This window comes from Lethenteron reissneri, chromosome 23, assembly GCF_015708825.2.
Source record: "Lethenteron reissneri isolate LAM-NWPU_2019-01 chromosome 23, ASM1570882v1, whole genome shotgun sequence".
In the NCBI taxonomy this organism is placed as follows: Eukaryota; Metazoa; Chordata; class Hyperoartia; order Petromyzontiformes; family Petromyzontidae; genus Lethenteron; species Lethenteron reissneri.
Window position 1 is genome coordinate 20,496,627 of NC_083801.1, and position 26,520 is coordinate 20,523,146.

At 48.6% G+C, this 26,520-nt stretch overlaps 1 protein-coding gene across 1 annotated transcript in view; it reads left to right on the top strand.

Annotated features, from left to right (window-relative positions):
• LOC133346179 (triple functional domain protein-like) overlaps positions 1-26,520 on the top strand; it is a 183,956-nt gene that overhangs the window by 69,413 nt on the left and 88,023 nt on the right. Inside the window, 25 exon segments of the mRNA XM_061557661.1 lie at positions 168-362; positions 1,071-1,202; positions 1,765-1,992; positions 4,753-4,875; positions 5,969-6,160; positions 6,910-7,079; positions 7,558-7,717; positions 8,718-8,913; positions 9,246-9,412; positions 9,829-9,948; positions 10,873-11,064; positions 11,795-11,944; positions 13,331-13,445; positions 14,461-14,576; positions 16,403-16,516; positions 17,296-17,478; positions 17,764-17,879; positions 18,666-18,732; positions 19,753-19,862; positions 20,585-20,654; positions 22,240-22,329; positions 23,668-23,760; positions 24,662-24,773; positions 25,081-25,271; positions 26,000-26,101. Coding sequence (XP_061413645.1) covers positions 168-362; positions 1,071-1,202; positions 1,765-1,992; positions 4,753-4,875; positions 5,969-6,160; positions 6,910-7,079; positions 7,558-7,717; positions 8,718-8,913; positions 9,246-9,412; positions 9,829-9,948; positions 10,873-11,064; positions 11,795-11,944; positions 13,331-13,445; positions 14,461-14,576; positions 16,403-16,516; positions 17,296-17,478; positions 17,764-17,879; positions 18,666-18,732; positions 19,753-19,862; positions 20,585-20,654; positions 22,240-22,329; positions 23,668-23,760; positions 24,662-24,773; positions 25,081-25,271; positions 26,000-26,101 — 3,504 coding nt within the window.

The window sequence follows — 26,520 nt, forward strand, 5'->3', positions numbered from 1 at the left end:
GCTTGTGGATAAATGGGTGAAAGAGTGTGCGGGATTTTAGGGGTTGGTGTTATCGGGTCAAATCGATTATCGAAGGCCGCCGTTGTTGCGGTCAACGGGGGACTGGGCTCGCGGCGATCAGGGTCAGGGTTATGGGGCTGTGGCGTGTGCCGATTGCGCGCGGGCAGCAGAACGTTTACGTCAACATCAGCCGCATCATGTCGGTCGGGTCGCGGCTCACGGAGGCCGGCCACTACGCGGCGCAGCAGATCAAGCAGATCGCGTCGCACCTGGACCAGGAGTGGAAGTGCTTCGCCGCGGCGCTAGACGAACGCAGCACCCTGCTCTCCATGTCGGCGCTCTTCCACCTCAAGGCCGAGCAGGTGCCACGCCCGGGCCATGCCCACAGCGCGCGGTTGTGCACGCGTGTGAGCCTCGCTCGCGGCGGCGTGCGGTGTTTCCATGGCGAGTGAGCCGCATGAGCCGTCTGTGGATGCGCGTGCACGCTATGGGGAGCGCTGGTGCAGCGGTTAGCGCGCTGAGCTACGAACCCGACCCATCGGAGTTCGATTCCTGCTCACGGCCAACACCGGTGACGATTGTTTGAACCGGTCCTGGGCCTCCCCTAGGTCGACTCAGCCTCAAATGAGTACCTGGTGTGGTGTGTAATCATCGCCACTCGGGAGACAAAGGCAGTCGGGCGTGGTGCTGGCCACCCATCCCCTCGTGTGCTGTTCCGGCCTTCATAGGTGCTCTTTAAAAGCACTTGCCCCAACAGTCTGTTCAGACTATACAGGGTATCTTTGTTTTTTGCTTGGATGAAGCATCCGAGAGTCCACCGCAGTTTGTTCTCTTGTAAGACGTGGATCTTATCCGTGAGTCGCCTGCCAGCAAGCGTTTGCGCACCTCCACGTGGCGTCAAGGCGCACGTAAGCCTGGCACGAGCGTTGCATTGAAGTCGCCCCTGTCGACTGACGAACGGCGGTTACTTTGTCGTGTTGGCGGTTCGCCGGCGGCGGGTTGTGCAGCCTTCGGCTCGCGAATTAGACCCGCGTGACTCGAGTTGGCGCCGCTGTTGTTCACGCGCGTAGTACCTGTCCAGCGTGGACGCCTGGTACAAAGCGTGTGGGGATGGGGACCTTCCCACGGAGCTGCCGGACCTGGAGGACGCGATCCACCACCACCAGGGCCTCTACGAGCAGATCGCCACCGCCTACGCCGAGGCAGGTCCCCCCCCACGGTGCCCCCCCATCAACATGTTCCCACACGTGACGGTGATGGATATGACGGGGTATTTACTTAACTGGAGATGCCACACAGAATGATAAGAGATCTTGCTTTGGGATGTTGGACCGACTCACTGCTCGCAAATGTATTTCTTGTGAGTGTAAGTTGGCGTGCCTGATGAAAGGTCACGTTTATGAGTGAATTAGAAATCTAATCTGAAATGCCCATCGCTTTGCATAAACTTAGTTATCATATCTAACATTCCCATAATATTACTAAGCTCCTTTTAGTCAAAAAATAGGAATAGGTTTTACCCTTTCTGGCAATAAAATAGTTGTGTTAAGATGTTCAAACACTAAATAGAAACCTTTTGCAAAGAATCAAGTCTGCATTAACCACACGTACTTGTGAACATGCAAATCAACATCTTCTGATAATGTATGCATTGTCTTTGAAACTCATTGGCCTACACCACTGTTTAATTCGAGAGCAATAATTGTAGACCAAATGGGCACAACTCTGAGTTGCCCCCCCTCCCCGTCATTCATGAACCCTTAGCTGAGCACGGACGGGAAGGCGCTTCTGGACAAACTGCAGAGGCCCCTGAGCCCCGGCGCCGACTCGCTGACGGCCACGGCCAACTACTCGAAAGCCGTGCGGCAGGTGCTGGACTTGGTGCACGAGGTGCTGCATCACCAGCGCCAACTGGAGACCATCTGCCAGCACCGCAAGGTCCGCCTGCACCAGCGCCTGCAGCTCTGCGTGTTCCAGCAGGACGTGCAGCAGGTGCGTGCTTGTTCGCGTGCTACGTGCGCGCGCTCGCGGTGAGCGATGGATTTTGCGGTTCGTTCGTTGTGCTGGAGCTCGTGCTTACCCCTGCGGACTTTATCCAAACCCAACCTGAGCCTCTCCAAGGCCGACTCGGTCTTGCATGAGTTCCCGGTGTGGTAGTAATCATTAAAGCTGGGCCTACAAAGTGATGCCTGACTTGGTTCTGGCTGCATCACTTCTTAAGATAGCGACGCTATTTTAAGAAGCGCTCCCAAAAACGTTTGCGATTATAAGCATGTCTCATAGAGATGTGCAGCAGGTAAGTGGATGTAAATGTGGCTTTCATGAGCCCTCCTATGTACTTGTAGGGCTCTTCGTGGTTGATTTGAACATCTTAGGCCCACTTGTAATTGTTAAGGGCTTGTTACGTCCTCTCTTTGTAGCCTTTTGTCTGTACTAAATGAGCCGCTGTGTGTGTTGATATGACTAATTAAGCGATATTTCACACCCTCCCACCAAGATTTGACACTTTGTTTGGATCCAGCGATGTGAATTGGTTAATGGAAAGGGTGGCTTAACGAGGATTGCATTTCGATAAACTATAATTCGAGATTCCAAATCCGAGACGAAAAAACATCGACACTTTTTTATTAAAATGCACATGTATACACGTACACGCCCATATAATTCGCATTAGCAGCGTTTTTATTTCATTATTTTAAGGCAACCTTTGACTTGCACTCTTGTTTAAAATCGTCCACTTCAAATTGGCGCCATGATTTGATGTCACAGCTTGCCGCCAACTCGTGACGTTGCTGACTTTGCTGTGTGACCAGAACACTTGACGCTTTTAGAGAGAGACAGAGAGATTATTTTCGTCAAATGTGGTCATTCGCTCGTTGCGTTAGGCTTGTGGCACACGAGACGATCTTGACCACAGAGCCAGGCAATGAGTCCCTTGACACAGGACTCGTCTTCGATTAAGTTTTGGTGAAATATTAAAAACAAGCAAACAAGGCATAAACTAGTTCGGTCTCCAAATGTGGTGCAGTGTTGCAACTTATGTAACTCTAGCAAGCATCACGGGGGTGATGGTGTAATAAACATTTGCAATGCAGTGTTATATATCTATAGAGGTATAGAGGTAAGCTTGCAAAAAACATTTTTTTTATTGATAAATGATGAACTTGATTAAGTGACTGTGGCTGCAGTCGCTTCATCGTGCTCAGATGTGCATTAAAATGCCGAGCGTGCCTGGGAATTTAATGTTGTAAATGAGAGAGTCGTTTTTTTAACGTTATTTTCATAATTTTACAACTGAAGTTAAACTTATTTTTTTATCAAAGTAAACCACGGGAGAAATGTGGTTTATTTTGAGAGTTTGTCACCGCTCCCATAAATTATGGAAGGGGTTGTGTGGGTCTTTAGGTCTCGGTGGATAATGACATTATGTTTACAAGGCTTCCAAAGCATGGGTTCACGATAGATGTTCACGGAGGTCAGAGGTCAGGTTGCCATGGCTGTGCCAGTTCCTCCATGCACCGTCGTCGACAGTTTATCTCTTCTGATTCTTCTGATACGACGCTCGCACACGCACACACACGTCCTGGGCTGTTACCACTTATGAACAACACTGCGGCCATAAAACATCATGCCTATATATTTACCGTGAATGCGAGCGTTCACTCTTATGTGAATAACAGTGTGGAATGTAGACACTTGGTAGCTAGGGATGAATGAAGTCCATATGTGCAGTTAAATTGAAGTAGGCATGAGACATAAATGATAAATTACCTACTCATGGGATGTCAGAGCCATTATTTAAAGTTTGTGTCTTTGTTTCCATGGTCATGGAATTGACACTACTGGATACTAAATACATTTAATGTGTTTTCTTGAACACATTTTCAAATACTAGGTTGGTGCACACACAATGCTTTGATTTTATTATTTTCCTCTTGCTTTGTGGTCACCAGGACAACAAATTAAACACAAAAAATCAGTTCTAAAGAAATGAGATGCAGCTAGGCGCAGAGAGGGGGTGTGTGCGATGAGCAAAACCCAAGCTCGCTAATATTTGATGCTAACGGATCGCGCAGCCAACGACACAGATGAGAATGCAAATTTGGTTGAAATTACATAAGACGCCATTTCGAATCGCTCTAGTTTTAGGAATGCATGGAGCCGCATAACTTTTTATCAGGGCATCTGTCCTCACTGCATCACGTTCTGGCCAAGTTGCTTCCTTCATTGATTCGTTTTCCCAAAACATCCCGAGCAAAATTAAAAAAACTGTAACCAATCGCCCTTTACCAGCCTTACAAATGACAACGTGGTGTAGATTAACACAGCTGTCCTGCTAATCATAGTTCACAAATCCTAATGCTCATCTCCAGAACTCTCATTCAGTCCACCTGTTTGCCATGTTTGTAGCTGGCATGAGTCCTTACACAGATTTCAACAACACGTAAAAAACTGCACAGTGTACAGAAAGTTCTCAGCTTAGGCATTATGCAAAACCACCAGCTCCTGAAGAACTGCATAGTTTGACAACTGCATTGGGTTCCCTTAGATCAGCAGCCTGACAAGACAGCCGGCTCTGAATCTCTGACTGGCTGTAAAACAAAAGTTGTGCTCGACAAACAGCATGCAAACATGAGAGTTTAACCGAGATGGCTAACAATTGTGATTTCTCCTGCGCATGTATACGAGTGTCTACATTTGTGTGTCCGCGTGTGTCTGCGTGTACACATGTTGCGTGCCGCAACGGCGCAGGTTTTGGACTGGATTGAGAATCACGGGGAGGCCTTCCTCAGCAAACACACGGGCATCGGCAAGTCGCTGCACCGCGCACGCGCCCTCCAGAAACGCCACGAGGACTTTGAGGAGGTGGCACAGGTAGGGGGCGCTTGCACAGATGGGAGGTGTGCATCCCTACGGGAGGCAGCACAGGTTACACGTATGCCAGCGTGAGGGAGTTGTCATATCAGTTACAATTCAGAATTACTGCAGCTGCTTATGATTATTGTTAAAATATTGTTTTATTTTATTTTGCCAGTTAAGACCCACTGAGCTATACAGCTCTTTTTCAGAAGCGACCTGGCTATCACAAATGATAGCTGAACGAATTGGCTTATCAGGTGGAAATTTATAACGGCGAAATACTGTAAACGCACGTTGAATCTACGCGACCACGGGGAGAGCGAGAGAGACATGCAAACTCCAAATATACGGGCATCACGGTTTGGATCGAACCCACGACCTCCTGTCTACCAGACAAGGTAGTTAACATCTCGCCACCGCAGCACACATAATAGGGATGATAAATTAATTGTGAGCCTTTGTGATGGCGTGCATGTGCTATGCGTGGCAACACGAGGAACCATGATACCATTCCAGCGGTTGCAGGTGCTTCCTTGCTGGGCTGCGCTTTCGGCCGGTGACATAAGAGCAAGCGTTCGTGGTTTCGGCGTCCGTGTCCTGTCTCGCGCCGCCCCGCTGATCGCTGGTGTCACTGGCGCAGCAGTAAAAAAAAATGCAGAAGTCCCGTGAGCTCTCGCAGCGTCCAGTGTGGTGCCGTGTCGGGTTGTAGAGAGGGGCACACGCCGAATGGGCCCGTGTGAAAATCGGAGCGGTAACAGGGATGGCAATAACAATTTTGCACAGCGGTGCTCGGCAGGAGCAAGCAACGTCTGACGCTGGGGCTTGTTTTTTTATTTACTGATAACAAAATGTGTATTTTTGAAAGGACAGGGATGGGCAGTTGAAGGAAGTACAGCTTTGAGACGTCATGCTTTGTGGTGTGATGTGGGCAAGAGTGGAAGTTCGCTGGGGAGCAGTAGAATGCAATTTGGGTATTCGTGGTGTCAACATACGGCCGTATCTGTAGGACACCGCGCGATAGGCAAACACTCGTCCAGGAGGGGTCCAGAATGACGCGCGTGTGGTGCGCGTAGCGGAGCAGCAGTGGTGTCCTGCGTGTCGCCCGCAGAACACGTACACAAACGCGGACAAGCTGCTGGAAGCGGCGGAGCAGCTGGCGCAGACGGGTGAGTGTGACCCCGAGGAGATCTTCCAAGCCGCCCATGCGCTGGAGGACCGCATCCAGGACTTTGTGCGGCGCGTGGAGCAGCGCAAGCTGCTGCTCGACATGTCGGTGTCCTTCCACACGCACACCAAGGAGGTGTGGCCTCGCACGCACGCATAGCTGCATCGCACGCACCGCCCGTAAGACGGCTCGTTGACACCACACAACAACAACCGCCGGAACTCGCCACTAAGTGGCGGTGACGTCACCACAGCTTAGATGAACTCTACACAACGTGCTGACTCATGCGCGCACTCACTCCGGACACTTGTTGTCACTTGCGCTCGTACCGCACGCGAGCTCGCACACACTGCTCTGTGCACATTAACATACACATATCGAGCATTCACGCATACACACACCAACACACAACAACAACAACAACCGCCATTTGCCACTAAGTGGCGGTGACGTCACCACGACACACAACACACCAGCACACAAACACCCATTTACTAACATGCACTCATACTCTAAACTATAACAAGTAATAATTCTTCCCATGCACTACCAATACTCACTCGTGACACACACAGGACACGTGCCATAGATGCACACTCACACCACCTGCTTGCACTGGCACATGCAAGTCATGCTCTAAACAAGTACAATAATTCAGTGAATGCCCAATGATTGCTGATGATGAGTAAACTAAGTTTGAATAACGATTGTGATAAGGATGGTCATGATAAAGGTGGGCGATAATGATTGCGAGTGATAATGATGATTGTGCTGATAATGTTTGATGGAGACGATGAATCTCGTAGTGATTTTGATGATGACAAGAGTGGTGATGATGACGATGATGACGTCTCTTTGCCTCCCCCCCCACACCTCCTATGTAGCTGTGGTCCTGGCTGGAGGAGCTGCAGAAGGAGCTGCTGGACGATGTGTACGCCGAGTCCGTGGTGGCCGTGCAGGAGCTCATCTCGCGCTTCCAGCAGCAGCAGCAGACCATGCTGCAGGCAACCGTCAATGTCATCAAGGAGGGGGAGGACCTCATCCAGCAGCTCAGGTTGGGACGAGCGAGCAAGCGTTCATCGAAATCGTCTCGTGGTTGCAGGTGCTAGGTGGTGCATCTGCCAGTCGTCTCAGTCCGTCAAAGCAAGGCACGTGGGTCTGTCCCGTGACCTCCTGTCAGCGAGCCTTCGACACTTCACGTGGCCTCAGTGCACCTAGCCTGGCACAGTCGTCGTGGTGACATCACGGTCAATTAGTGGCGAATTGTGGTATTGCTTTAAAAAACAAAACATCGCTTTCATCTAGCAGTGGGTTAATTATGGCTGCTGATGATGATGATGCAGGCATTTTCTCATGAGTCTTAGCAGGATGGAGGCCTCCTTTGGCCAGAATCGACCATGACCTCCGTCGTTCGAATCGCACCCAATTCACTCTGGCAAGTTCCTCTGCCGGTTGTCGTAATTGAGGTGCTCATCGAGCGAACCGCTCGTGTGTGTGCCTGCCCCTTGCCCCCACCATGCCTCGCCCCCCAGGGAGTGCATGGTGAGTGGGAACAGCTCGATAGCGCACGTCGAGGGGGTGCTGCACCAGCTGGACGAGGCGCAGGCGCAGATGGAGGAGATCTTCCAGGAGCGCAAGATCAAGCTCGACCTCTTCCTGCAGCTGCGGATGTTCGAGCGCGATGCCGTCGAGGTCAGCTGCCCGGAAGAGCTTCCTCCTGAAATGTTATGGCGTGGAGGTGGCCGCGAGTGCGCGCGGTTTAGGGATTGGTGGGAGCACTGAGCTGTTACCGACGAGACTTGCGGTTCGAATGTGGGCAGCTACCCCTGATTAAACCGAGTTGTACGTACGTGTGTATGTATGTATGTTGAACTTCTTTTACACCGTACGTAGCCAACCGCGCTAATCGGAAGTGTGAGGGAAGGACAATAAACTAAACACAAAAATCAGTTGTAGGCAAATGAGTTTTCAATCTAGATGATTTCGAAGTGCATAGCTCCGGTGGCTTCCTAAAATCGGATGGAAGAGCGTTCCAGATGGCCGCAGAAGCGCATCTGAAAGCGCACGATGCAGTGACTGTCTTTGTTCGATGGTTGGCCAAAAGCCGCTGTGAGGATGACCAGAGATTGCATGATGATTTATGCTCCTTGACGAGGTCAGCAAGGTATTGTAAGTATGTATGTCAAACTTCTCTCGCACCATACGTAGCCACCCGTGCTAATCGGAGGTGCGGGAAGTAGATGGACAGCCACCAATGATGCACAATAGAATCCCTTCTTTTTATTTGTTGTTTTAACTTCATTTGGCTGAATTCTAGCTCTGATAATTTATATTTAATTGACTGTCATGTTATCAATATACCTGTTTAGTGTGGCATGTGGGATCGTGAGCGCCCCCTAGTGTGTGAAATAAAAAGGTTGCTTGTAGCGGTCCTGGAAGTAGCTCTGTGAAAGCTGCTTCCTTCCCACTGGCCGTTTTCTAACACGAGTATTCTAAATGGAAAACCTCAATCTCCTAACACAGTTGTCTAATTTGGCAAAATAATCAAAACTAGAAAAATCTTAATTTCCACGTTTTAATGCAGGGTGTCATGGGCACTTAACTACTCGGTATTTGTCAGTGCCCGGGGGCGATCGAGTTCTGTCCTCCACACCCAGTGGGACGCGTTGGTGTCTGCGTGCGGGGCGACCAGGTGCTGTCGGACCTGGAGGCGTGGAACGACGAGCTGGTGAGGCAGCTCAGCGAGTTCGACTCGGACGACCTGACGCTCGCCGAACAGCGGCTGCAGCGCCACGCGGACAAGTCCCTGACCATGAACAACCTGGTGTTCGACGTCATCCGCCAGGGCCAGGAGCTCTACCAGTTTGTCACCGATGTGCAGGCCACGGGTGAGCACCGCCCGTCGCACGGCCGCGCGTCGACGCCCACGTGTGCTGTCGCCTACCGGGCGGCGTTCACACGCAGCGGCGATATCGTGGAGCTGGAGGTCGTTTGACCCCGCGGCGCTCGGTGGCATTTCAAAATCCACCCCGCGAAGGTGGCCTTGGCTTGGGACGCTGCGTCTGTGAATGTCGCGGACTGAAGTTCCCCCCACGTGATAACGTGTTCATGACCGTGGTCGTTTATCATAGTCGCGATCGGCGGCATCATCAACGTCATAATCGTCATCGGCTGACCGATCGCCCGACTCGCGTGCCCCCCCCCCCCCCCACGCGTGCAGGCATAGAGGTGACTTGCGACAAGGACGTGGACATGGGCACACGCGTACAAGAGCTGCTGGAGTTCCTCCACGACAAGCAGCAGGAGCTGGAGCTGAATGCCGAGCAGCATCGCAAGCGCCTGGAGCAGTGCCTGCAGCTGCGCCACCTGCAGACGGAAGTGAAACAGGTACCGCGCCGACTTCAGTGCCGCGACCCGAGCTCTGCGTGTGCCCGCGTCGGCCTGCACGCACGTCGCTGCGTTGACACGTTTGCACCTCCACTACATGCACCTGCGTTGATCGTCGTGTTTTTGGCCTGTCTTTGTCTTCCCACGTGGCGCGAAAGGGCATCGTCGTTGTTGACGTCTTTCTGTAGAACCGTCGTCATTATGGCCATATACGATCTTCAGAGAACTTTGCATGCAACCAGAAGCCTAATGTGCCTCTAGTGGAGTCAATTGATAAATTCACTTTTTCTTCAACAATTTTAATCTGTGTGTGTTTTGCGCCAGAGACGGTGTACTTTTCCAACCTTTAGTAGGTACTAGTTGACAGTAATTGTTCTGATAGTGTGTCTGTGTGTGTGTTATATTTGTATTGTTAGGTGCTGGGCTGGATTCGTAATGGGGAGTCCATGCTGAGCGCCAGCCTCATCAATGCCTGCTCCCTGTCTGAGGCCGAGCAGCTTCAGCGAGAGCACGAGCAGTTCCAGCACGCCATCGAGGTACGTACGTGCGTATGTGCCTGTGTGTGTGGGCGCACTCAAAAGTGTACTTGGCCTGGTACAAGTGCTGTGGTGACGTCACCGCCACTTGGTGGAAATGGCGGCTTTTGTTGTGTGTGTGGGGAGTGGTTCGCGCTAAGCTATACTACGAATCCGGCGACTCGATTTTGATTCCTGCTCACGGCCAGCACCAGTGACGGTGATCTGAACTGGTCCTGGGCCTCCCCTAGGCTGAGCCAGCCTTAAATGGATACCTAACACAGTGTGTAAACAATTGCACTGGCAAGACAAAAGCGGCTGGGTGGGGTGCCATGTGTAAGTCGAGGTTGTGCATATCTGTGTTTAGTCTGTGTGTGTTTGTGTGCATCAGTCTACAGTCTGCAGGTATTTGTCTCTCTGCAATGTGTATGGTTTATTGTGTCTGAATGTGTGGGGGGGACGTATTGAATTTTTGCAGGAGGGGTGGGTGGGTGTTATTTAAAAACATAGCTTTGTATATATGTATGTTGAACTTCTTTAGCACCATACGTAGCCAACCGTGCTAATTCAGTACAATTGCATTGTGTCAAATTTGGCAGCAGCTAAAGTAATAACCACACATTTGAAAACCACACTTCCTTACTTTGTATAAAACACGAAGTTTGTATAATAATAACAATAAACTAGGTTTTCTCATCGCGCGTTTCGCACAGCCACAGCATGTCAATCAGCCGTTTATATAACAACAAAGGTGAAAAGAGCCCACTTAGGTAAAATATATCTTCGTGCAAATTAGGCATATTTGATGCCATGACAACCACTGGCTCACAACAAGCACTCGGGAAGGTAGAGGGAGGGGGGGTGGGAGGAAGAAGGGTAATCGCGCGTCGCCGTGTCTCCGCTCAAGCCTTACCCGCCTGGCCACGTGCTCTCTCTCGCCGGCAGAAAACGCATCAGAGCGCCCTGCAGGTGCAACAGAAGGCCGAGTCGCTGCTGGGCAGCGTGCACTACGCGCCCGACACGATCCGCGAGTGCGCAGAGCGCGTCGCCGCGCACTGGCAGCAGCTCATGCTCAAGATGGAGGACCGCCTGAAGCTCGTCAACGCCTCCGTCGCTTTTTACAAGACGTCCGAGCAGGCGAGTGCACGTGCGCGTTGCCCGTGCGTGCGTGTTGCTCGCGTTTCGCGCTCGCCTGCCGCTACGAACTTGGGAAACACGAGGTCGATTCCTGGCGGCAGGCAGCAGTTGGTGGCGAGTGGTGTCGGATCCTGTCCTTGCTCTCATTTAGTTCAGCTCGGCGATGAATAAGTGCCTGGTAAAGTGTGCAAACGTCGAGCACTAGAGAGATAAAGGTGGTTGGGCGTAGCGCGGGCATTACCAGTTTTTTTTGTACTGTGCCGGCCGGTCTTAATAGTTGCTCATTAATGGAACTTTTTCGAACAATCTGAACCTCTATTGGGGAGAGTTGATTCATCTTTGAATCTTTGGAGGAAATCTGTGCGTGTCACAACTTTAACTTGTTTTACTTTTAGGTATATATTATGATTATTACTACGCGTGCGTGTGCGTCTGAAGAAAGAAACTGCAATGCCACCCTGATGACAATGCATTCAATTCCTGACATTAACAGCAACTCGCACTTGAACTTTTTCTGACCCACCACAAAGTTGAATTGACCTCAAGATGAATGCATTTTGCATCGTCTACTGAAGTGCGCACATGAGTACGGGGAACGCGAAATCAGATTGGCAGCATCATCTAAACTAACTTCAGAAATGAGCAAGAAGCAGAGCACGAGGCTTTGGCCTCACTGTCATCTCCTCGTTTCTCCCGCGTCACCCTTCACGCCGTGCGTGTCACCCTGCAGGTGTGCTCGGTGCTCGAGTCCCTGGAGCAGGAGTACAAGCGCGAGGAGGACTGGTGCGGGGGCGGGGACAAGCTGGGCCCCGGCTCGGACAGCGACCACGTCACGCCCATGATCAACAAACACCTCGAGCAGAAGGAGGCCTTCCTCAAGGTGCTGCCTCCTGACCCCTCCTGGGTCAAGGACTTGGGCGTACCCACAATTCACCTACAGATTGACAAACTGTGGTGCACCATATTCTTGGTTCTTTCGGTAAAGTCACGTAGAAGGGAAATAATAAAAAATTAAATTCTCACGACGTTTAAGCCACAACACAAGCAGCCGTCCTCAGTTGAAGAAACAGAGTTGTCGGAAAGACAGCATCCTAAAGAACACTGCTAAGCTTGGCAGCGTATTTTAAGCTGGGTGGGAGGAGGAGAGCGCCTTGACAAAGGCGTACCAATCTTGATTTGAAGCTTTCGTGACTGCAGGAATCCATACTCTTTGGTTCTTTCGGTAAAGTCACGTAGGTATAAAGTAAAATAAAATAGATCACGACGTTTCGGGTGCAACACAAGGGTCCGTCGTGAAGATTTAAGATACTTGTCCCATTGTTTTTAACTGCCATGCCAGGAGACAGGATGGAACCAGGCACCTTTGGATTGCAAGTCTAGTTTGCGGGCCATTACACCACAGCAGCATCCCTCGGTGTAGATGCATTCATAAATCTAAGCTACCGTTTTGAACGAGTCCTTGTTCAAGTCTTTATCCTCATGAGTCCTTTGTGTTAAGCAGCTGGACACATTATGATGATCATAAGCGCATTTGCATGGTGTTTGACTATTAGCAGCAGGCTTATGTAATTATAAACAGACTTGTGCGCGCAGAAGATGTTTAGCATTATTAAATTGTGGCTGTTATTGGTATTTAACGAAGTGCCCTCTAAGATACAAGCACGAGTTCACTTGGGTTGTGCGGTTTCGGGGAATTTAATTGCGATCACGTGGCCCAGATCGTACAAAAAGCAAATTCAATGAATTGAATTGTCATGTTTCTGGGTCATGGTTCAATTCAGCAGCCGGTAATTTTTTGCTTCACCGGTTTGTCTCACCGGGTACGTCTAATTTGCCTTGTTTATGCCTTTTCTGGGTACACGATTGCCCCATGAGCCTTCACATTACATAATGAACGTGCAATTTGGATATAAGTTCGCGAGAGTAATGTATTATTGATTTTTACGCGACTTGATACGCGTATCAAGAGCATAATAATCGATTTTAACTGGTTAATCGATGCATTGTTGCATGCCCAATGTTAACCATCGATCAAAGTTACATTTCTCATCCATATAAATCCACACTGTCAGTTGTAAGTGAAACTGAGCAAGCTTACGTGCTCACAACTATGACTAAACCTTCCAAGGTGATTGTCCTGCATCTGGCTCTATGTGCCGTTGTCACCCCGAGCGATCGTTGTGTTTGTGCCAATCTCCACCTAACCCTGCTGTGGATCACAAACCTCGTCCTCTCTCACCCCCAACTCTCACCGCGCCTGGTGCAGGCCTGCACGCTGGCTCGCAGAAACGCGGAGGTGTTCCTCAAGTACATCCACCGCAACAACGTCAGCATGCCCGGCATGACCAGTCACACTCGTGGGGCCGAGCAGCAGGTCAAAAGTACGTCATCCACCGCCCCCCCCACCACCACCATGACCTCCCATGAGCCGTTTAGGCAGATATGTTATGGTTGGCACAGTAGGGGGCACATGTGGTGGTGTATTTGCCAGTCATCTCAGCCAGTCAACCCATCGCACCTGAGTCTGTCCCGTGGACTCCTGTCGGCGGCAGGTGTTTGACACTTCACGTGGCCTAAAAGTGCGCTTACCCTGGACAAGCGCCGCGGTGACGTCACGGCCACTTAATGGCGAATGGCGGTTGTTTTTATGGTATAGAAGTCTGTAGTTATGTGGGTGGCTGGATGGCTGATATGAATGGGACTTGTATGCAGCTTTGTAGGTGCGTGGGTTGTTAGGTGGGTAGGTGAATGAGTAGATAGGTATTTGGATGGGTGGGTGGATGGCTGATAGGATGTGAGTAAATCATTGGTGAGTATGTGGGTTGGTAAATTCCTGGGTGTGCAAGTGGGAACAGTGGCTACATGAACAAGTAGATGAGCAGGAAAATAGGTGAATGAGTAAAAAGGCATATTCAGTGAAATTGTGGTTGGATAAGTGTGTGAGTGGTGAAGGGGATGGGCAAATAGGCGTGTGGGTAAGCAGTTGAGTGAATGGGTAGGTTGGGTATTTTTAGGTGGTCAAGTGGGTGGCTAAAATGGTGGATAGGTAGGAAAAGAGAGGTTAATACATCTTCATTATTTAAAAGGGAGACCCGGGATACGTTTTGGTAGCAATATTAGTATTATGTTGATAAATACAATATTATTTTTAAACAAAATTAATTAACGACCTTAACAATATGTAATACATGTACTACATATAGTACAGGCCAAAATAGAGTGTACACTGTATGTATATATATAAAATTTAGATTTTGAATATAAGACAAAACCTATCGGTTCAATTATTGTGACATTTACATTGTGACATTCACATGCCCCATGAGCTTGCTTATCTGCATTTAATAGGAGTCGGCGTGGACTCAAGGGGTTGTTGCTTTTATCTCTGTTGTGCAGCCATCCTGAGCGAGCTTCTGCAGCGGGAGAACCGCGTACTGCACTTCTGGACGATGCGTAAGCGCCGGCTGGACCAGTGTCAGCAGTATGTGGTGTTTGAGCGTAGCGCCAAGCAGGTGAGCAGACCGTTACGCAACTCGACTATCTGTCCGTTGTACCGGTGCAGGAATTCAAATTTGTAAATGTCGAGAAAACCCCAATCGTAACAAAAACATTCACGCGGGCTTGGAAACGAGTCGATTTAACAACGCACAAATTTGTGCAGCATTGCATGTGCAAAGACTCCTGAGCCTTGGGTAGGCCAGATTTTCTGAACTCTTTTAGTTGGTGGTCGAAATGACGAAATGGCCGCACATTCAGTTCTTTTGAGCCGGTGGTCTGGATAAGGCTAAGAGCTTTTTTTGTAATGTGCGAAGCGTGCTTTTACGTGTGTTACTAAATCCGCCGGTGCATCAATAGCAGCAGCAGAGCTCGCTCCCACAATGCATTTGTGCACGTGTGTACATCGCTGTATGGCCCGCACGGTACGGCGTTTCACGCGGACATTCGAGGCCAAAACTCCTCGTTTGAGACTAGGCTCAAAAGAAAGGTGTCTCTTGTGCGGACCAATCAGTTTCAAAGGCAATGCATGTATTATCAGAGTATGTTTTTTGTTTGCATTCTGACCACAGGTATTGTGATTAATGCAGACATGATTCCTTGTAAAAAGTTTCAGTTTGGTGTTTTAATATCTTAACACTTGTATTGTTGCCAGAAAAAAGGGGAAAAACCTATTCTTATATTATGATCAACCATTTACATAAAATTGTCAAAAAAGAAAATACTGTGTTTACTTGGCTTTCTTAAGCACAGTTAGTATTGTCTCGGCCTTTCATTAATCAGCACCATTTTCATTGAGGTACTTAACAAATATTTTATAAATTTCGATTTAAAACTTTCGTGACTGCAGGGATTCATCTTCTTGGTTCTTTCGGTAAAGTCACGTAGAATGGAAATAATTGGGATTTTGAGAATCTCATGATTTTCGTGGCTCAAACTTTTCAGTTGTCTTATTTGTGGCTAACACAAACATTGACCTCATATTTACACAAATAAGTAAACAGAGAAGCACTTTCATGCTTATGTATTCAGGTAATAATAATAATCTCATCATCCTGCCAGACAGTTTCAATTACAATGAGACAAGGTAATGTAGTGGAGGCGATGACCTTGTGTTCTTCTGCACGTGCGCGCGCGCGCGTGTGCGCTACGCTCACTGCACGCGCGTGGAGTGCGTGTCGTGTAGCGGTCAGCGCTACGCTGCGCTACGAACCCAGGGACCCGAGTTCGGTTCCCGCTCACGGCCAACACCGGTGACGATTATCTATACTGGTCCTCGGACTCCCCTAGGGCGACTCGGCCTCAAATGAGTACCTGGTGTGGTGTGTAAAGATCACCACTAGGGAGACAAAGGTGACCGTTTGTGGTGCTGGCTACCCAACCTTTTACTGGACAGTTCCGAAAAAGAGCTGTAGAACTCATTGGATTCGTCCAGTATAAATAAATATTATGATTTTGATTTTTCGTGTGCCATGCCGGCCTTCATAGGTGCCCGCTAACAGCACTTGCCCCAACAGTTTGTTAAAACGAGATGTTAATTACCTCTTCTGTTATACAAGAGGTTGTGGGTTTGATCCTGTTTCTGACTTCCCGTGGTGGTGTGGATTTTTCTCTGGGTCCCCTGGTTTTTCCCTCCACAATTAGAATCAACATCACGTCTTTTCGAGGATTTGGCTGCTATAAACTTTCACATGACAAGCCACTTCGTTGAGCTAACATATGCGTCCAGGTTGCTTCTTAAAAAGGCGCTTGCCTGCTAAAATAAAAATAGTTGATCGTTTTTACAGTTTCATACAGGAGTTATTTTTGTGTGTGTGTGTACGTGCGCTTGGTGACAACCGAGGCCGTGGACTGGATCCAGGGCACCGGCGAGACGTACCTTTGCGCACGCACGGAGAGCGGCCAGTTCACGCATGAGCTCCTGCGCGAGCACAACGAGTTCACGCTCGCAGCCAAGGTGTGACGTGCGGATCGCCCCTGAGTCTCGCCGGGTCACATGAGGCAAATGTGCACGCAAAATGTCCCCTGCTGCAGTAGAGCACAATGTGACGCTTGAAAGGAACACATCTCAGTCGGGGTTAATATGGGTTAATGCAAATATGTTGTGTGTGTTTGTTTATGTGCATTGCCCTTTGTGTGCGTGTGTGTGGCTGTGCGCTTGCATGCCTGCGTGTGTGTACCATTGGGATTAGGGGTGGCCCCTGCACCATTCCATAAACTCACCCAAGTTCGATTCATGTCAGTGCACATAATTGTACGATGGGAGTAGTACCACGCATTCACCCCAATCACCCCTGTTCGCAGCTGAGCTATGCATCTCAGCGAATGTAGGTATCTTTACTTGGCACGGTCTTTCCTAGGCCAACTCAGTCTAAAAAATGAGTACCATCTGCAGTACATGCCAACAGTATCAGGGTTGAGGATGTATATGTCCAGCCAAATATTTTCCACAATAGGTGACTACTACGAACACCGTTCGCAATATTACACATCATGTGGTGGCTTCACCTGATTGTATCATCACCGTAGAATGTTCTATGAGGGCTGCTTTGAACTTTCGCCACTGATTGTGCTGTACCTGTAAATTGAACGACAATGGTTGCTCGCGTATAAATCTGTCCATGATATTCGCGTGGGGGGCAGCATGCCCGAGCTCCAGTGTCCTGTCCATCGCGCGATCGCGCTGACCTGCGGCGTACGTGCGGGGTCGGTGCGTGCGTGCGTGTGCCGACATAGCAAACGAAGGAGCGCGTGAAGCTGCTGATCCAGCTGGCCGACAGCTTCGTGGAGAAGGGCCACGCGCACGCCGGGGACATCAAGAAGTGGGTGTCGCTGGTGGACAAGCAGTACCGCGACTTCGCCAGCGGCATGGCCAAGTACCGCGCCGCCCTGGAGAAGGCCCTCGGCGTCCCCTCCGACGTACGGCACTCGCACGCCGCACGCTCGCACGGCAGAAACTACGCGTGCAATGGGATTAAGACGATGAATCCTTGTCGAGAAATCTTGGACAGCGTTCCTTCTTAAAAAGTTTTCGGACGTCACCGTGTGAAAGGTTTCTCATGATGAATATATCACTAGAAATAAGGGCTCAGTTTGTAAACGTTCATGTGGTAATTTTGGGGGTCAAGATTGGGCATTTTGTGTACGACACGTTGATGGTGTGTGCGCGTGTGGTGTTCGCGCGCGTGGTGTTTGCGCGTGCAGAAAGAGCGCGAGCTGCAGCTGGACACAATCCCGGCCAGCCTGGCCGAGCAAGTGAAGCTGCGTGAGGTCAGCAACCACACGGACGAGGAACGCCGCAAGTCGGCACGGCGCAAGGAGTGAGTGTCCAGGCACACCGGCGTTTGCTCACTGGTCCACGCCGCCTGCATGTCAGCGCAACCTCTGCCGATTTGTGACTGATTTTTATTGTGACCACCGATCAACATTGCCGACACCATGATCTGTGCATCATGACTACCATTTCAAATTATCTGCAATGCAGGTGACCAATGCATTGACTACCAGTAAACATCATCCACAATGCATCATGAACTCTGCTGCACCATACACATGATACATTTTGACCACCATTCCACCTCATCTACAATCCATCATGATTACCAATCATCACCCCCCATGCATCACACTCTCTGCTCCACCTGACCCACCATAAGTACACATTACTGTTTTACTTCATCTGAAATTCGCTACAGTCTCTTGTCAAACCCCACCCAGAATGCATTATTATCTCCGCTCCAGCTCACCCACACGGCATGACCACAAGTTGGTATCACTCAATATATTTCATTATTGCCACTCAATATTTCCCACAATGCATCATTACCAAAGTTGTTCTTATTCCTCACCACCCACAATGCTGCATTGCACAACAAGGACTAAACAAAAACGACTGCCCTTTTTTTAAATGTCTCCTTTAATCACAGGGCAGGGGTTACGCTTGTGTGAATGTCAGTAGTGAGCGGACTTTCCCTTTCTTGTGTTATCCCTCGGATATCAAAGCCAGAGCTCCTGTTTGTGAAGTTTAATTGTCCTTTATATCTTTTTCATACTTTGAAAGGTTCTTTTTTTTAAAGGTGTGGGTAACCATCTGCTCAATGTTACAGGTTCATCATGGCTGAGCTGCTGCAGACAGAGAAGGCATATGTACGCGATCTACACGAGTGTTTGGAAGTAAGGCTATTGTTTGTGTTTGTGCATTGTGTATTTTTAGTGTATGCGCATGCACGCTCATTTGCAAGAGTAAACGGGGGGGGGGGGGGGACTCGTGAACTGCAATGTCTCTGAACATCATTACTAAGGACGTGTGTGTGTGTGTGTGTGCCAACCTTTGGGGTGTGGTATTGTTGCGGTTCGCACACATTGCCACGAACCTGGTCATCCGAGTTCGATTCCCGTTCACGAACAATAACTTTTGGCGAATATATCTGAACTGGTCCCGGGCATCCCCCGATTCGACTCGGCCTTAAAAATGACTACCTGGTGCATTGTGTGAACATCAGCACTGGGGAGGCAAAGGTTGCCAAGCGTGGTGTTGGCCACCCAACGCCCCCGTGTGCCGTGGGGACCTCAATAGGGTTGCTGGATTCGTAGCACAGTGCGCTAACCACTGTGCCACTGCTCCCCGCTGGGTAGATGCTCACGAACAGTGCTTTCCCCAACAGTCTTTTTAAGCTGTACGCAGGGGATCTTTGTGTTGCTCCAAACTTAATTGCATCATCCCGTCATCCCAACAGTGGATGATGAAATAAATACCGCTTTGGGGGAAATCAGCAGTGGTTTTCCTATGGATAGAATGGAATATCGACCTCTGACTCCAGCCAAAGGAGATGAGCAACACCCCATCTTTGGGCATGGCTTGTCTGCCGAGTGTATACATAGTAAAGAGGGTTATTTGTCATTTTATATTTGTGTGTGTGGAGGGGAGCCGTGACGTAGTGGTTCGCCCACTGCTCTGTGAACCCATTGACCTGACTTCCTCCTGGGCCTCCCCTAGGTCGACTCTGCCTTCTATGAGTGTCTAGTGCAGTGTGTAAACATCACTACGAGGGAGAGACAAAGTTGGCTGGGCATGGTGCTACTTCTATGCCTCCCGATTGTGTGCCGTGCCAGCCTTCATAGCTGCTAACTAATCGCGCTTGCAGCAACAACCTGTTAAGGCTTTACGGCGGGGGGGATCTTTGTCTTTGTAAGATCTATCTGTGGGAGATGACGAGTGGTGTGGAGGAGATCCCTCCTGGCATCATAAACAAAGAGGACACCATCTTCGGTAACATGCAGGAGATCTTTGACTTCCACAACAAGTACGTGCACGCACACACACTCGCGCGCGGCTGCTCATGGGGTACACGCAGTCCAGCAGCAATTACCCACTCGCACTGCAATGCACAGACGCACGGAGCACTGACTCTGAAGCACATTATCTTCAACTAGGTCTGTAATCATTCGACACCTCTTAGCATTTAGATGAATGTCACGATTCTGCATCGCAATTTGAATCAATGTTTTTGCATTGTGGTTTGTTGTAGCTCCGGTTAGTTGCGAGGGGTCACGTGAACTGATTACATACAATGTATATGATTTGGAAATGGTGCATTCTCTCATTCACAATATATGCGACAAATCACGCGTGGAAGAACTGGTGTATATGTGCATTATATGTAAATGATATGCGAGTGTTACATGCCTAACCTTCAGATTCATAGAAATTTCCTGTACCGCAACACTACATTTTATATGCATTGTATGCTCTTAACACAACGCATTAGCAATGCTTATGAACTCTTTAGGCACTGTGTTTTTAGGTGTGTAGGTTTAAAATACTATTCAGGAGGGCTTTTTCCTGGCATGTTGGGATATTGCGTTTTTTTATTCTGAAATATGATTGCCGTGAATTATTTTCTGTTTCTGCACAAGGTGCGTGCGTGATTTTTAATGTAAATGTTGGCAGACTAAACAAACTTGCAAAATAAGGGGCCGTTGAAGTGATCGTTTCCTCTCATGTCGTCATATGTTTGCCTTGCAGCATCTTCCTCAAGGAGTTGGAGAAGTATGAGCAGCTTCCTGAGGACGTCGGTCACTGTTTTGTTACTTGGGTCAGTGCCCGCTCTTAAGTTTTCTTCTGGACACGGTACATAGTGCTAGTGTATGTATGCACGTTGGACTTCTTTCGCACCGTCCGTAGCCAACCGTGCTGATCAGAGGTACGAGGGACGGACAACAAACTAAACACAAAAGCAGTTCTAAAGAATTTAGTTTTCGATGTAGATTTAAAAGTGCATGGCTCCAGTCAGCTTCCTAATATCGGAAGGAAAAGCGTTCCAGACGGCCGCAGAAGCCCGTCTGAAAGCGAGCGATGCGGTGACCGTCTTTGTTCTGTGGCTTGCCAAAAGCCGCTGCGAGGATGACCAGGGTTCGTGTAATGCTTTATGCTCCTTGATCAGCAAGGTATTGTGGTTAATTTGTGTCCTGAAGCACTTTGTGTGTAATGAGTTTCAAAGTCTGCACTTTACAAATTGACATTTAGTGAGAAATGACTGAATGATTACTGCCAGGTGTTAATGGGCTTGGATTTGGCAATGATGACGTTAGATACTCAGCTCTGCTTGATGATAGGTGGCTGGAATTTGGGCAACTGAAGGCGCAACGAGTATGAACGTTGCAATTAAACTTAGACTTATGGTTACGAAAATAGTGATGAATAAAGTACCTTTCGTTATTTTATTGTAATAACATGAATGTATTTTATCTAGCAAATCCTCACTTGAGTCTCAGCACTAGTAATTAAGTATGCTTCTTCTTGGTAATTTTTGCCTTATTTAGTATGAATTAATTGGTCTTTATTATAACTTCGGTGTCTCTTATAATCACTTACTTGTGATGGCAACTGTTATACATACGAGTTGGCCATTGTGGGGTAGTGCTTTTACCAGACTTTACCAGACAAAATTTAGACTTAAAGCTTTCGTGACTGCAGGAATTCATATTCTTTGGGTCTTTCGGTAAAGTCACGTAGATAGGTACAAATTAATAAAAATAATAAATATAAAATTAACAAAACTTATAGTTTGTGCGTAAATGCATGCCAATTCAAGTGCAACATAAACGGTAGGAAATACTCGGTTAAAAAATTATGTGGGTACGATGAGATGTATCGTCTGTGTCGCCGCATCGTCCTGGTAATGGCTTCGGGGTCATATGCCATTACAGATACACATTGCAGTGGCTTCATAGCTGCATGTGACCCAGCCGACAATAATTAGAGACTTGAACTTTTCATGATTAATGATTTCACATTTTTAAATGCACCATTTGCTCCCTCTCTACACATGCCTTATCATCGTGGACAGTGTTTATATCATTCACTGGCTTATCTATTTTTGTAGAATCATGAACAACAAACATTCCAGTTCTTTGCAAATACGATTATTTATTTTTGCAAAAGTAGCCTTTACAAATCCACGAATCCTTATATGGGACATGTTGGTATTTAAAGGTCTTAATGGAGCTAATGGATGGACAGGAGGACTTTATATCTTTGTGTTAGTGCCATCTTCTCTGAAACATGAATACTCGAGTGATGATCGGTTACACTGTAAGGAGTCTCGCGAAGCCTAATGAGAGGGCCTCGTGGGAGTGCCGGAGTTCACAGTGCGTCTGTGACCCCTTGTCTGCTCGCAGGCGGACAAGTTCCAGATGTACGTGTCCTACTGCAAGAACAAGCCCGACTCCACGCAGCTCATCATGGACCACGCCGGCACATTCTTTGATGTGAGTAATGCTTCCTCCCTACATCTACGTCGCAACCCCTGCACTTATAGATTAATTGAGTTATTTTTAAATACTTATCTTATCTCCCATGTGCTGAGATAATCACGCCCTCCAATTTTCCTAGATTTTTTTTTTACAAAAGAAACAGTCGTGCTTTGTACCATTTACAACTTCAGTGGCAACAAAACCACATTGTGGCCGTCTGGTATCTTAGAAACATACACAATTGTATACCTGGTGGTGATGCGAGTCTGCATGTGTGCCTGTCAACGCCAACACAATAGATCGTTTGAACACTCTGCCGCCGCACAGCTGAACTACGTAGAGTACACGTAAAATTATAATTTTGTGTTCTGTGTCTTCACGTAACTTTTAGTCCATTCCCCTATTGGACCACCAGATTTATGGTAACCAACAGCATTTGTGGTGCTCACACACTACAGATCTTCCTTGTAAAATAGCCAGGCAACTGCCTTAAACGCGACCATCCAGGTAACAAAATAAATAAACTCAAACTCGGATTTATACAAATGTGTGCAGTGTGTGTGTAGTGAGCATTGGGTCGTCTAAATTATGGTGCTCCAAGCCAGCGGTTTTTAAACCCAAGCTATGTTGTGTTTTATAAGTTTATCAATGATTTTCATTGCCATGTGCCTCTGAAAATTGGTAGTTATGGAAAGGCATTATGTTTAAGGGTCTGTGTGCTTTGATGTTGAGAACCCACAGCTTTTGACGTTTGGAACCTAGCGGAACGAGGTGCTACAAATAAAATATGGGGTTCGTTAAGTAATTCGTTGACACTGAAGTGACTACACAAGTTGGATAAAAATAAGCGTTGTAAATAAACCTTATCAAGCGAAAAGATTTGTCCTGATTGGGCCTCAACCGTAAGAATTAAAGCCCTTGGTAGTTTCTGAAATGAGAAAAGGCTCTTTAACCCTTCCGTCACACTTCGTCATGCACCGGCCATAACCACACGATTCCTAAATACCCTCATGTGTCATTTTTTCCTCTTCCGAGTCGGTGTCCGTTAAATTCCTTCGCGATGCGTTTCTTTGCCTCTCGAAGTACACGACTTATAGCTTTTAGGTCTATTTTTAAATGTCATATGAAAGGTGTGCACCAGATGGCCCTAAAACAATTACACACTGGGAAGTGCAAATTCGATTCAGAAGATGGTCTTTATCCACCTCCACGGGATGCCTGAGCCAAATACGCCAGATGAGCTGTGCACCCACGTGGATCGTGCGCCGCTTACCCCGTCTACAGACGCTTGCTCGTTCTTACCTCGCTTGCCTTCTCTGATTTGTGTGCTGCCTGCCCGACTCTCACCCACAGGAGATCCAACAGCGGCACGGCCTGGCCAACACCATCTCCTCCTACCTCATTAAGCCCGTGCAGCGAATCACCAAGTACCAGCTGCTGCTCAAGGTGGGTGGCCGCGTAGTGCACGCTGTGGTGCGGTGTGGAGTCGTGGTGGTGCTTGTGTAGTGACATCGCTGGATGTCACCATGATGTGGTTGCAGTTACCGGCCCTAGAGGGGCACGGAGCGACATCGCCAGATACCACGGTGTGCGCTGAATAATAGTGCTGGATGACACCACGCTTGAAGTGCAGTGCCGACCCTACAGGACAGGTTGTGTGGGTGCCGACCAAAGGATGGGGGTTGTGTGAGGCCATGGCACTCTGGTTGACCCGGGAGGACACGTGACCGGTTAAGTTGACGGAGGGGCCCCAAGAGGGGGCTAGGGGGAGTCACGTGATTGGGACCAGATCTTTCCCGAGGATTCTGGAAGGTGGACGTGGCCAAGGACAGAACCGGCCACGTCAGAGAGAATATCAGCTGGGTCCCGAGAGGGAGCAGGGTTGTTGTGCATCCGGGAAGAAACCCTTCATCTACCATCTCCGAAGTCATTGGTCCCGGTTCGTAGTAGTAATTAGTGTAGTTACCCTGGTGGTCACCACCTTAGGTTGTTATTCTGTTAAGGGGAAGTTACCCCGTGTGCTGGAACTGAATATATGTGTTGCCTTCAAAGTCTACATCTGCGACTCAGTTGAACCCATTACACTTGTAATGGCTGTAGTTGTGATGACGATGATATCGCTGTTTGTGGTGTGCGTTGTCGCAGTGGTGGTTGTGGTGGAATGCTCATGGATGGATTTGATCTTGATATTCTCTCAGTGACAAAAACTAATGCGGACACTTTATACTTAACATTTGATCACGAGCAGAAACTTTCCGCAACAGTCATTGACAGTTGAATGTGAGATTTTGCTCCTTGTTGCGGGGGTGTGGTCACATGCTTTCATCGTGAATGGGATCTCGCGCAGGAGCTGCTCACGTGTTGCGACGAGCGGACGGGCGAGCTTAAGGAGGCGTTGGAGGTGATGCTCAGTGTCCCCAAGAGAGCCAACGATGCCATGCACCTCAGCATGCTGGAGGGTGAGTGCGGACCAACTGTTAGCATAAGCCATCTTAACCGACCAGATCCCTGCACCGTACAACACTTTTTTTTTGTCAATACACTGTTTGACGGGGACTTCCCTGCACCTGTTTTTGTTTGTTTAGTTTTTTGTCCTTCCCCCGCACCTCTGTTGAACACGGTTGGCTACGTATGGTACGAAATAAGTTCTACATATATACATACACACATACATACGTGCCGTCTATCGTGGTCATGTGATCAGGCTTCATTGAACACTGGTCACCGTATATGTATACGCCTCTCTCTGCCCGCGTGCGCGGACAGGTTTCGACGAGAACCTCGATGCGCAGGGCGAGCTGATCCTGCAGGAGTCCTTCCAGGTGTGGGACCCCAAGACGCTCATCCGCAAGGGTCGCGAGCGCCACCTCTTCCTCTTCGAGCTCGCGCTCATCTTCAGCAAGGAAGTGCGCGACTCGTCAGGGAACAGCAAGTACCTCTACAAGCATAAGCTGCTGGTGAGTGCGTGCGTGTGTTCGTGCGTGCGTTCGTGCGCGCGCACAGCTGGGGGAAGTGGGGGCAGGGGGGCGGGGGGCCGTGTGCGTGCGAGTGGGTGGAAGGAAGTTGGAGGTGCTGCTAGTTGGCTCATTTCCACGCAGTCCCTTCCTGCGATCAAGTGCAGGTCGTGCCCTTTGATGCTAATTGCTGTCCCGTGGTTTGCGTGGGCTTCCATTGGGGCTGCTTGGCCCAAAGTGAGTACTGGGTGCATAATGTGCCAGCATTGATGTTTGGAAGATAAACCTGACACCCCATATGGTGGTGGGCACCATCCCTAACATTTGAGCACTGCCTGTGATAATAGTTGCTCGCAAAGCAACTCCTAATTATGATCCTTGTCACTTTTTCAATAAGTGTAATTAAGATATAACCTGCATGTATTGTACAAGTGGGTGTTGTGGAGGGCATATTTTGTGCGGTTAATGGCCATTCCCAAATGGTAAACTTAAACTACCTGCATCTGTCGCGTGACCTCCGCCTTCATCATTAATGCACGGGTCCGTCCTGTGACCTCGCATCATCATCCTCCACTCCATCATTAACGCCTGGGTGTTCGACGTGCCCTCCAGGGAACCAACTTGTATCACTGCATGTGATCTTTGCTGTGCTTAAGACCTGACGGACGACGGCACCATGATGAATGAGGGTTGCATTTTGGTTGTGCGCACGTATGTGTGTATGCGTGCAGACGTCAGAGCTTGGGGTATCTGACCACGTGGAGGGCGATGCCTGTAAATTCACCCTGTGGGTTGGTCGCACTCCGACATCTGACAACAAGCTCGTGCTGAAGGTAACCCCTAACCTTGGAACTATGCACCTGTTCTGCTTGATATAATACCTCCGATGAGTTGTTCCATTATCATCACATTCAAGGCAGCTTGTGTGAAAACATCATTAGATCAATAGCATAATAATATGCATTAAAAATGGTAGTCTAAGAAACTTGGACTTATAGTCATACATTTGTTTAATTTATCGATCATATTACTCAAATGCACTCGCATACACACCTATATACAACATCCTTGTCACGCTTATTTACATTATGTCACAGAATTGCCAAATGTGTATTGGGTGAATGACATCACCGCAATTGTCCATCATGGAATACTCGCACAGTGACGAAGATCGCAATCTCTTGAAAGCTGCTTTTCGAGCTGTAAGCTATGGTATTGGTCTTGTTCCCAGAGTTGTTCTGAGCTCCACTGC